The sequence below is a fragment of the Zeus faber genome (genome assembly GCF_960531495.2).
Source record: "Zeus faber genome assembly, chromosome: 9".
Lineage (NCBI taxonomy): Eukaryota > Metazoa > Chordata > Actinopteri > Zeiformes > Zeidae > Zeus > Zeus faber.
The window spans coordinates 18414584-18427083 of record NC_137197.1 but is presented as its reverse complement, the minus strand read 5'-3'; the positions used below and the strand labels follow the sequence as shown (position 1 = coordinate 18427083).

The following is a 12500-nucleotide window of genomic DNA, read 5'->3' as shown; positions in this document are numbered from 1 at the left end:
CTCCTCTTATACACTGTATCCATTGGTCGTGGCGGGGCCCGCCTCTCCCGGCAAGAATACACTTGGCTGGTACACTTCACCGCGGCTGAATGGCAGCCGCTGTGAATATGAAAGAGCAGCGTTGCTGGTTGTGATCAGTAAACTGTCAATATGGATGAACATTGGGATTACATTACATACAACATTATGATTTATTTTTTAAAAAGTGCTAGTTACGAATGGAATTCTGGGACTTGTAGTGTAGTCCACCCAACACAGACAATCTAATTATTGGATGTGGATTACCAATTTTTACATCAAGTATATTTGTGAGATGCATTTTGTTTTTACATCATGGGCTATTTCTAAACTCCACCTGCAGAAATGTAATTATAACTGCGTTTATATAAATAAACTCCCACGATTTGACACTGCGCAAATAAACCTATTTACGTTAAAATAATAACGAGATTTTCATTATCCTTTAGGGGACGCAAGGGAATTTGTACCGTTGTTCAAGCGTATAATTTTATTTGTGCCAGTGCTCTGCGTGGCCCTCTTTCCGTGCGAGGGCGCATGTGTGTGTGCGCCCTGCACACGTGTGTGGATGTGTGTCCCTCTCCTGCTGTACCTGCATGGTCCTCCGCTTGGTGAGAGTGATCACAAAGTTCTTCCACTCCCAGTGCTGCTCCACCACATGAGCAAAGATGACGTGCCCGTTGCCGCAGGCCCCAGCCAGCTGGGTGCCGTCTGCCGACCAGGCCAGGCTGAACACGCTGCCCGTGTTGGGCTTCTCCAACGCATAGGACCACTGAGAGAGAGAGAGAGAGAGAGAGAGAGAGAGAGAGAGAGAGAGAGAGAGAGAGAGAAAGTGGGGTGGGAGTGGGAGAACAACATGGTTAATGGCTAAGGACATTTTTCTACAATCATAAACAATTACCTTGGAAGGCGGCTGGGGACAGAGAAACAATGAGACGTTGAGAAAAGAGAAGGGGTTAAGGTTAAGAAACTCAAACATGGGCCTGTGTGTGTGTGTGTGTGTGTGTGTGTGTGTGTGTGTGTGTGTGTGTGTGTGTGTGTGTGTGTGTGTGTGGGTGGGTGGGTGAGTGAGTGAGTGAGTGAGTGAGTGAGTGGGTGAGTGAATGAGTGAGTGAGTGGGTGAGTGAGTGGGTGAGTAGTGAGTGCATGTATGTGCGTGTATATGCGTGTGTGTGTGTGTGTGTGTGTGTGTGTGTGTGTGTGTGTGTGTGTGTGTGTGTGTGTGTGTGTAATGAAAACTGCGCTAGAGAGACAGGGGCCCAGTCAGTCAGTCGGTGAGTTGTGATGAACTGTGAGACAGTGAAGGAGCGTCGGGCGCTGCCAAATCCAGCACTCGTGCTCATAAACATGCGCTCTGCTATCCTCATCTATTACATCCAGGGGAGGGGAGGGTGCAGATGGAAAGGGGGCACAGAGAGAAGGGAAGAGCCCCCAAAATTGGAGCCAAAACTGATTACGGGGGCCTCTCCGTTCATTTTCTTGGTCCCTTTTTTTTTTGTTAATGGGAATTGTAAGGCGAGGTGCAGAAAATGAGAAGGGTAGAGGAGAAAGATAGAGGGAAAGAGAGAAAAACAGGCACAAAAAAAAAAAGCCAAAGGAGGGAAAAGAAAGCCATTCCTCTTGTCCAGGCAGTACGTTAAGAGTCTGTCGTGGCCAAAGGAAAAGCCGAAAAAACCAGCTGTTCTTTCACCACATCTGCAACCATAACCAACCGTCCTGTCTTGTTTTCATCCATCTGCGACTCAACGTTTTCGACTGTCTTCTCTCTTCCAAACGATTGTGTTTTTCCCTCTCTCTAATATGCACCTCCTATTTTTTTTTTTATTCCACTTTCCAGTCCTCCTCTACCTTATTTTCCCTCCCTAACTCCCGTTCCCGCTTCTTCTGCACAGTATCAAAACACAAAAACCTATTCTATTCTATTGGGAGACGTTTTTCAAATCCAGCACATGACTGTGTTGAAATGGATGGGGTCTTATTCTAATAGAGACTTTTTTCAGCCTTCAAGGGCTGACAGTGTGTGTGTGTGTGTGTGTGTGATGACATGAGACGCCTCACTTGCTCAGGTTCTCCAACTGAGGCATTCATACCTTAATCCGCAAAATTATCTTGTTAAAAAAAATCCCATATTTGAGATTTATCTTATATTTATTTAGCTTGCACTTTATATGAAAGAGCCATTGGATGTGTCTGCATTATGTATGTGTTCCTCTATGTGCTGTTTCCAGTGTTGGTGGTGGAGTCCACCTTTCCCAGTAAAAATGTTAAGATCGGGCATGCTCCTCAGGAAGCCAAAGTCAGAAGCGCAAATTTGATAAAGCGGCGTATCTTGTTAGCGTCGACAAGCTGTCGATACGGGAGAACATTTAAATAATCCACACCACCTCGAGCGAAAACAAGAAAAAAACGAAAAAAACAAAACAACTAAACCAATTGATCAATAGAAGGAATGAAGAAGGATGTCGAAAAAAATAAGCAGTTTGGAATGGAATCGTGGAACTTGATCGCGAGCCATCCACCCAGCACGGACGATCTCGTGGATCGCCGCTCTCAAGAGCGCTTGACGGATCGCATCCCACTTTTCCCGCATTATGCATCGCAGGAGATACAGTTTACAGTATGCGCTGATTTCAAACCATCAACCCATCAGGCGCACCCCCCCCCCCCCCACCCCCCATCAAACCTCCTCTATCCTCCATGAACCACCCCCCCATCCCCGCAGCCTCTGGGCGCAGGTGGCTGGCAGAGCCCAGCCGGGGCATGTCGGCTGTGATCTCCCACACAAACACACACTGTAAATTACCTATGAAGCGCTAACATTAGCAGAGTGCTGCGGCTGCATGCTACAGAGAGACAAGTGTGGCGCAGCTTTCCAAGCGGCTGCGGTGAGGCCGGGAGAAAAGGCCTCAGTGTGCTCGCTGCCTCCAACACATGCTGCTGCGGGATGTGAGGTGTGGCGCTATTTCCTCTCCACTGCCTTTGACGGGGCTGGAAGCTCCAGTCGAGAGGCTGCAGGTTACCCGGCTCGCTGCTTTGATCTTTCTCTCTCTCCTTCTCTCTCAAACACACACACACACACACACACACGCACACGCACACACGCGCACAAACACACACACACACACACACACACACACACACACACACACACACACACACACACACACACGTTACCACACCCCTTCCAGTTAATACCATATCAGGACCTAAAATAGCTACAGGTGAAAAAAAAAAAATGGCTCCAGAAAAACCAATGCAGACAAGAGATGGCTTGTTAAACTTATATCAAAGGTGGCATTTTCCTTCATTTTCCTTCTTTTCTTCCCCTTCGTTTTGCCTCCCTTTACCAGCCTGCCCACCAATCCTCAGAGAGAAATGACCCCAGGCGGCCTTTTCTTTCCCTTATTTCTCTTGTTTGCGCGTATGTGTTTGGGCGTAGATACAGTGGCGGGCCCATATTGTAAAGATGGACACGAGCCAGCCGCCACCCCCAACCAACACAAACACCAGTGGATCCAGAGGCTCCGCTGCCAAGCCCAGCTTGCACCCGTGTTTACGATAATAAGAGAGGCCATCCATTCTGTAGCGGCCCGCTCGGTGTTAGAGCTCTCCAGTGGTGGCGGAGGAAGGGGGGGTGAAGAACTAGTCTGGAGTGGATGGATGGATGGATGGATGGATGGATGGGAGCGGGGGATGGAGGGGCAGAGATGCAGCTGAATGTATACACCAGACTGTAATGAAGCAGGACACATGATATTGGCCAGAAGAGCACTTTTGGATTTGTGCTTACCTAATGCTTTTAACACATTGGGCCATTTGACTCCTTCTGCAGCCGAGCGGCGAGCCAGATTATAAGCGCGCGAACGTCGGGTTAGTCGGGGTGTGTGTGTGTGTGTGTGTGTGTGTTTGTGTGTGTGTGTGTGTGCGTGTGTGTGTGTGTGTGTGTGTGAGCAGCAGAGAGGGAACGAGACAGACAAATAGATTTGTGTATTTCGGAGCGAAAATGAAGTTAGACAAAACAGGTCGACGTAGATAAAGATACACATTGATCACATATCCGACTCGTGTATCCACGCCGACTTTGGAAATGGAGCGTGTGCAAGCGTCTGCATTTGTAAAAGGCTGAAAATCCTCTGGCTTGTCTGAGTTGTCAGGCAGAAATGAGTATAGGACACTAGGGGGGAGTCCTATAGCCCTCCTGAGGAGGCCAGGAGAGGCCACTGGAGGAGCTGACTGGGACAAAGAGCTCCCCGCTGCCAAAACAAAAAGCCAAACTCTCTCTATTTCTCTTTCTCCCTTGGGTGCACTAATTATTCTACCTTTCCTTTCTCCTCTTGCCCTTCCACTAACCTTTTACAGGTGATTTAGATGTTCCTGGAGTTTGTCCCATAGAAATTGATAATGAATTTTTGGCCAGCTGATTGGGCGTCAGCACGCACGGCTGAGGGATAAGGTTGGTAGGACAAAGTTGGTGACATTTAAACATTTATAACTATTTTAGTGAACATTAATATATATTTGATATAGATAAGGTATGATATTATAAACCCAATATATGCTTCAAGTACAAAATATGATATGAACGATATATAAAAGTGCATTGTGATCTGACTTTTATCAAAATATGAATCTGAAAGATTCAGAAGATGAAAAATAATCATATCAGCTTATGACCAGCCCCAGGTGGAGTGGGAGTTAACAATGATGACGGAGGGATTATATACTAATGGAGAAGTTCAAGAAGAGATTAGAAGAGAGACAGAAAGCTAAAGTGAAGGGGCGGGGGGGTGGGGGGTGTAAGCAAAAGAGGGGGGGGGGGGGGTGAATCAGTCTGCGGCAGTAGATTTGCTGACTGGTTTTATGGGAGCCAGCAGGGATGGGCCTGGCCACGCTTCAAACTCTGTGAAATCCACTGGAAAGGGCTGGAGGGAACTTTCATAATTAGAATGAGAAAGAAAGACCGGGGGAGGAAGAAAGAGGGAGATGGAGGCAAAGAGGTGAACGGTTGTGAAAGCCGGGGTTGGGGCGTAGGTCGACGAGGATGGGGAGAGCGTTTAGGTGTGTATATGTGTGTGTGTGTGTGTGTGTGTGGGGGGGGGGGGTAGACCACGGGCCGGGGAGCCCTGTGGAAAAGGGTCTGGTCGTCTGTCTGCTAGAGCCCCCTCTGTCTGGTCACTGAACCCTGACTGTCCATAATGGGCAGCTTTGTGGCCAGGAGGAAGGTGACAGACATGACGTAGAGCTTTCAGCTGAGCTCTGGGGGGGAGAGGGGTAGACCCCTAAAATTCACAATGAGCTCATACAGTAGGCCACACTCATACAGTGGCACCACACTATGCATTTAGGCCTGAGTATATACCGAAACATGGACAGACTGAAACACACACACACACACACACACACACACACACACACACACACACACACACACACACACACACACACACACACACACACACACACACACACACACACACACACACACACACAAGCAGGGCTGGGGATTGTATCATAATTCAATTTGATTTCGATATAAAAAGGTTGCAATTTGATTCCATATCGATTCGATCAGATATTGATCAGATGGCTCGGGACAGGAAGTCTTTATCGATACACTGACATTTTAAAAATAATGTCAATTATTATCAGCTTTTCAGTACATCATATGACAGACATTATTAAAATATGTAACAGAAGAAATCCAATCATATTCAGTCTAATACCGAAATTAAATATTTCAGTTCATTTGTGACTGCAGTGCTATTTAATTTAAGCGTAAAATGTTCCAAAACATTCCAAACAGAGTATCAATATTCCAATTTTCTATTCAATTCAGAAATTGAAACAAAACAGTTTGATTGTATCAGAGCGTTGATTTCTTTGTGCAGCCAGCCCGAGGCACAAGAGCAAGGTAGTTTAAAGAGAGACCTACACGGAGATAGACAGACAGACAGACAGACAGACAGACACCAGACGCACGCTTGCGTCAACACGAGCAACACGGCAAGAAGTTACGATTTTTGACACTTGTGACACCCCCAACTACTAGGTCAGACACCAGACGCAGTCATGTGTGCGGTGACGTGCTGGTGTTAACGCGGCTCAGTCACACAGATGTTAGTGTCACATGGGTGAAAAACCGCGGGGCGTTGAATTGATTGAAACGGACGGCCTCTAGGACGTGCGATGAGGACACACCGTCCTATGTTGAGGCTGCAAACTATTTTGCGGGGCCTCACCCTGCCTGCATCCAGTACAAACTCGAGTACAAATATCACATGGAATTCCGTGTACAGACACCGGTATACGGGGGAAACGTACGCCGGTGGTTACTTTTCTTTTTCTTCGTTTGCAGTAGAAAGCCTGTTTTCTCGCCTCTTCGGGGAGCGCGCATGCCCTTCCCTCCGTCCCCTCCCAGGCTCGCCCACTCCCTCCCTGCGCTCCTCGACACATGTTTACCATTTAGACGGGCAGGTGTTGTGGCTCCGCAGCTTCTTTCCATTGTTTCTGCGGAGCCGCCAGTGAGCGCGGCAGGGCTGCTCAAAGTTAGCTCAGAGGCACAGGAGCGCAGGCTCGGCAGAGCCTCCAAATCCTCACCTAAACCTGTTAGTGAGAGCACGTGTTACCTCTTTAGCAGTACCTGCTTCTTCTTGCTGTATCGCGCTTACCCACTGGGCTTCTTCGCTACTTTTTTTACGTTTTCCTCTTTTTTTTTAGACTCTCCCCCACTGGTAACTTTAACTATCAAAGCCAAGTGCCCTCGTTTAAACTCGCCCCGGAGAAAGTTACACACAAAGGGAAGCCTGGCATATGAAACACTGATTGAAACAACACGTGCACTTTCAGGAAAAAGCCTCGCTTGGACACAAAGGGCTATAGGAAAATAGGGAGGAGGCACAGACAGATCTAGAAGAGACCGGTAGAAGACAGAGAGAGAAGGGGGGGGGGGCAGGGGGTTAAAAAGTGTCTGTGTCAGTGTCTCTAAATAATAGATGGGCTTCCCCCTCGATTTCTTCAACACCTGATGCTGTGCCTGCAGGGCCTGGCGCAAGACACGGGGGGGGGGGGGGGGGGCACCACCAGAAAGGGTTAACGACACATGTTTGGGTTAATGGCTCCCGCTGGAGCGATTTGCTGATTCAGGCCTATTACATCAGAGGCATTAAATATGGGTTGTCCTGACCGCTGCCCCGCCCCTCCAGGGCTCGATGCATCTCAACACCGTGCTAATCAGCAAGGTGGCACTGGAGGTTCACACAAGCCTCCCGTCCCTGCTCCATGTCTGATGATCGGTCCTAACGCCGCTGAAGGACTCGAATATAGACCCGACAGGGTCTGTAACGTTCAAAACGCATCTCTCTCGTCAACTTGAACAGATACAGTGCGTTCCAAATTATTATGAAAATTGGATTTAAGTGTCATAAACATAAATGTTTTTGTTTTTCAATTAAACTCATGGATGGTATTGTGTCTCGGGGCTCTTTGGATCACTGAAATCAATCTCAGACACCTGTGATAATTAGTTTGCCAGGTGAGCCCAATTAAAGGGAAACTACTTAAGAAGGACGTTCCACATTATGAAGCAGGCCACAGGTTTCAAGCAATATGGGAAAGAAAAAGGAGCGTCAAATAGTGCAATGCCTTGGACACGGTATAAAAACATTAGATATTTCACGAAAAATTAAGCGTGATCATCGTACTGTGAAGAGATTTGTGGTTGATTCAGAGGACAGAGGGGTTGGTGCAGATAAAGGCATAAACGAGGAAGGTTTCTGCCAGACAAATTCATGGTAATAAGAGAGCAGCTGCTAAAATGCCATCACAAAGCAGCAAACAGGTATTCGAAGCTGCTGGTGCGTCTGGAGTCCCGCGAACCTCAAGGTGAAGGATCCTCCAGAGGCTTGCAGTTGTGCATAAACCTACTATTGGGCCACCCCTAACCAATGCTCACAAGCAGAAACGGTTGCAGTGGGCCCAGAAATACTTGAAGACTCATTTTCAAAGTCTTGTTTACTGATGAGTGCCGTGCAACCCTGCATGGTCCAGATGGATGGAGTAGTGGATGGTTGCTGGATGGCCACCATGTCCCAACAAGGCAGTGACGTCAGTAAGGAGGTGGCGGAGTCATGTTTTGGGCCGCGATCATGGGGAGAGAGCTGGTAGGCCCCTTTAGGGTACCTGAAGGTGTGAAAACGACCTCGGCAAGTATATAGAGTTTCTGACTGACCACTTTCTTCCATGGTACAAAAAGAAGAACCGTGCCTTCCGTAGCAAAATCTTCTTCATGCATGACAATGCACCATCTCATGCTGCAAATAATACCTCTGTGTCATTGGCTGCTATCGGCATAAAAGGAGAGAAACTCACGGTGTGGCCCCCATCCGCCCCTGACCTCAACCCTATTGAGAACCTTTGGAGCATCCTCAAGCAAAAGATCTATGAGGGTGGGAGGCAGTTGGCATCAAAACAGCAGCTCTGGGAGGCTATTCTGACATCCTGCAAAGAAATTCAAGCAGAAACTCTCCTAAAACTCATAAGTTCAATGAAGGCAGGACTTGTGAAGGTGATATCAAAGAAGGGGTCCTATGTTAACATGTAACTTGGCGTGTTACGATTGAAATAGCTTTTGATTTCAGTAAATATGACCTCCTAATGCTGCAAATTCAACAAATGACCATTTTCAGTTCTTTACATCCTATAATATGTTTTGAAACTCTGTTGTGCATAATAATTTGGAAGAGTGCATTTTGGGTTTTTTATTTTTGAAAAAAATACTGTTATCATTGGGAGGTTTGTTCAATTACATTCGAATTATACCGGTTATATAACGGTTGATGACTTGAAAATTATACTGACTGTCATTTGCATCGACTATTTAGGAAAATCAAAGAAAAATATAATTTGCATAATAACTTGGAACGCGGTGTATGTATATATATCGAATTCAGAAATTCAAAACATCTGTGCAACGCTGACAAACACAATAAAACCAAAAATGTAAAGTGTGAGAAAAAAAACAAAACCCACTAACAATCGTGATCACTCCTGATCAAACTGTCTTTGACTCCAAACCCTAACCCTAGACAAGCATTGGTTCACTCAACCCCAAAAAATGACGAGGTGTACAGTGTTTCACATTAACGTTTGTTAGTTTAGATATGTGCTAACCTTGGAGCGAGCATTACCCAAACCCAGCTCACAGTTTGCAATCTAGCATATGTCCGAGTGACTAGCAGGCAGGCTCTCCAGCAGGCAGGCCAGCTGGCTTCAGTTAGCCTGGATGTCTGTGCAAGACAGGACCTGGCAGTGCAGGTACAGGGTGTAAATCCCTACACGTAATAAACACAACACAGATGCCTGAGTGTAATGTATACTAGGCACACACACGCAGGGATTCAGCCATAAATAAATGTGCGCATGTATGGGAATACACGCGCGCAACTCCAGTCCTTAGACCCCGAGGCTCCTTTCCCGACCGACGCTTTAAAAATGAAATGGCGGAGAAGAAGAGCAATGGGCTCCGAGGGGTAGGGGTGGAGGTTTTGGATGGAGAGCCAATCAATCTCTCGATAGATTAGGGAGGCCGTGTAAATGTAGGCCCGCGGTGACCTTTGGGGGTCTGAGGCAAGGGGCTAGTTTAGCGAGATTGGGGGCGGGCTGAGGCTGTCAAGCTGGACGGGCCCCGACGCAGGGACCGTTTTGGCCGAGAAGGCACTCTCAGGCCCCGAAGTGGGGTGAGCTAAATGGCTTTAGCCACACTGTACGGTGTGCGCTCGGCGAATTCGTGATTAAAAAAAAGGGTCTTTGTAGAGCGGCATGTGCATTCCAGGTCATTGCTGTCCCTCTCAGAGAATCTGAAGGTCTCATTAAAAATCTCAGGTCTTCCAAGCTGCGGACCGGTAATTGTTGCAGAGATAAAATGTCAGGGCAATCGCTCCGAGCCGAATGAGGTCTATTTAATACGCTGTGCTTTATAATAAAGACCCTCCAACTGCATTAAATTACACACTATCAAACAGAACGAGGACTCATGAGGACCCATAAAAGTGCCGCTGTCAGGCGTCTCGTGGCACCGGACGGTCTGAGCTTCCTTAATCACACCGCGGTTCTCCCTCTGACACACACACGCACAGACGTACGTATAGATAGAGACACGCGGGCGCATTATCTTGAAGGTTGTGTACAGGTTGTGATAATTATCCAGATTACATGGAACCGCTTCCAGGAGAAAAAAAAAAGAGGCTCTCTTCGGAGAAACGGTGTCACCTTTTGACCTTCCGCGAGTGTTACCTCGGGTGACGACGACGGGGAGAAAATAGGTGTAAACGAGTCGTTTAAAAAAAAAAACAACGATGTGAAGTAACCCCCCCTTGCAAATTCATGTATCTCATCTTGTGTTTCTCTGGAGGAGTTTGGGGCCAGGCTATGTGAATACACATCAGGGGCTACTGCTTGTACTACAGCATACAACAGTCTTGATGCTCTGCACTACACCACACAGAATATTTCACGTTTATGAAAAATGAAAATTTAGTGAAAAATGAAGTAGCCAGCCCTCCACGTATGGACAGACTCCACCTTACTTACTCCCTGCCTCCACCCTAACACGCTGCCTGGTAGAAAATTCTGCCCGGTGAAAGAAGCTCTGCGAATCTCCACAATGCACTGGGCTGAGCTAGACAGATACCATGTGTGTGTGTGTGTGTGTGTGTGTGTGTGTGTGTGTGTGTGTGTGTGTGTGTGTGTGTGTGCGTGCGTGCGTGCGTGCGTGCGTGCGTGTACAGAGTGGCACAAGCGAGAGCTTTGGCTAGGAGGGGGAAATAAAAATTAAAAAAGGGAACAACAAAACTAAGAAAGACAAAGACGGGGAGAAAGAAAGACAGAAACAGAACGAAGGAAAGAGAGATCACGGAAGAGTGTGAGAAAAACAGAGCTAGAGATAGAGGGAGAGAGAGAAAGAGAGAGAGAGAGACAGAGAGAGAGAGAGAGAGAGAGAGAGATGGAGAGAAGGAGGGAAGGGGAGAAAGGGGGGGGGGGGCGGGGAGGGAAAGGGAGAGGGGGAGGGAGAGTAATGATCTACACATGGTTTCATGCTAGGGCCTCCTGGGACTCATCAGCAGGACACAGCTGTGAGCTGGGCAGCAGAATTCTATTAGCACCAACCTTGCACGCACGCACGCACGCACGCACGCACGCACGCACACACACACACACACACACACACACACACACACACACACACACACACACACACACACACACACACACACACACACACACACACACAAACACACACACACACAAAACCGATTTGGCTATGTCATATGTCGAGGTATGTTACATTTGAAATAATAATATATGATTAGACTACAATCGTCGCATAGCACTACTGACAGCAGGTCTCGAACAGACTCCACCACTTGACCAGATGAAGTGCGTCCAGCAGCCTCGCGCTGCTGAAGGGCTGGATAACTTGTCCAAAGAGCATAGAGAGTCCTCTATGGGAACGCTCAAAGACACGAGGAGTTTATTTTGGAGAGCCAAAAGGAGCACCCTACTAAACTGCTCCCTGATGGCTTATGCAATACCTGTTTATCTTTTACGCGCAGACGTCCAACAGCCAGTTGGATGTCTCAACTTGAAAGGGTGCTCCTAGTCTAAACTCCACCCTGATGACTTGGCTGGCCTATGATGCTATCTAAACACACAAGGACAGGAGTACAGGCTGCATGGGGTCTTAAACACACATGCACGCACACACACACACATACACAGACACACACAGACACACACAGACACACACACACACACACACAGTAAGTGTGTGTATGTACAGCTGTGTGGAGATGTGCACATCAAAATATGTGCACACACTCATTGAGAAGACCATAACCAACAGATTATGCCATTTCGGGGAGGCAGTCAATAAATTAGCCAATGTTGAGAGGTAGCGAGACTCTGATCCACGTGGAGCCCTGAAGCGGAGGAGGAGAAACAGAAACCCTGAGGAGAACAGCCAAATATTAACCCTCTCAGTTCATATCTCTCTCTCTCTCTCTCTCTCTCTCTCTCTCTCTCTCTCTCTCTCTCTCTCTCGCTCTCTCTCTCTCTCTCTCTCTCTCTCGCTCTCTCTCTCTTGCTCTCGCCCTCTTCCCCTTCCTCAGGCCTAGTCTCCCTTGACAGCCCTTAATGAACTTTGGGGCTTGTCACAACAGGCAGAGTACAGCCCATATAAATAGGCAGACCAAAATTAAGCAGCACACCAGCAACACACACGCTGTGTGTGTGTGTGTGTGTGTGTGTGTGTGTGTGTGTGTGTGTGTGTGTGTGTGTGTGTGTGTGCATGCGTGCGTGCCTGTGTGTATTTGTGGGGGGTTGTTTGCCTGCCCTCCTCTCCTTAAAGCAGTTGCGTGCACTCTCGTATTGCACCTGGACACCGATACCTTGACATCCCCTTGTCCCCCTCCGTCTCTCTCACTCCT

At 47.6% G+C, this 12500-nt stretch overlaps 1 protein-coding gene across 2 annotated transcripts in view; it reads right to left on the bottom strand.

Annotated features, from left to right (window-relative positions):
• The window catches only part of ift80 (intraflagellar transport 80 homolog (Chlamydomonas)), a 34039-nt gene that overhangs the window by 10016 nt on the left and 11523 nt on the right, over positions 1–12500 (bottom strand). For both annotated transcript variants that reach the window (XM_080006256.1, XM_080006255.1), the window contains exon 6: positions 611–790. In XM_080006256.1, the coding sequence (XP_079862382.1) occupies positions 611–790 (180 nt within the window). The remainder of the gene's footprint in view (positions 1–610; positions 791–12500) is intronic.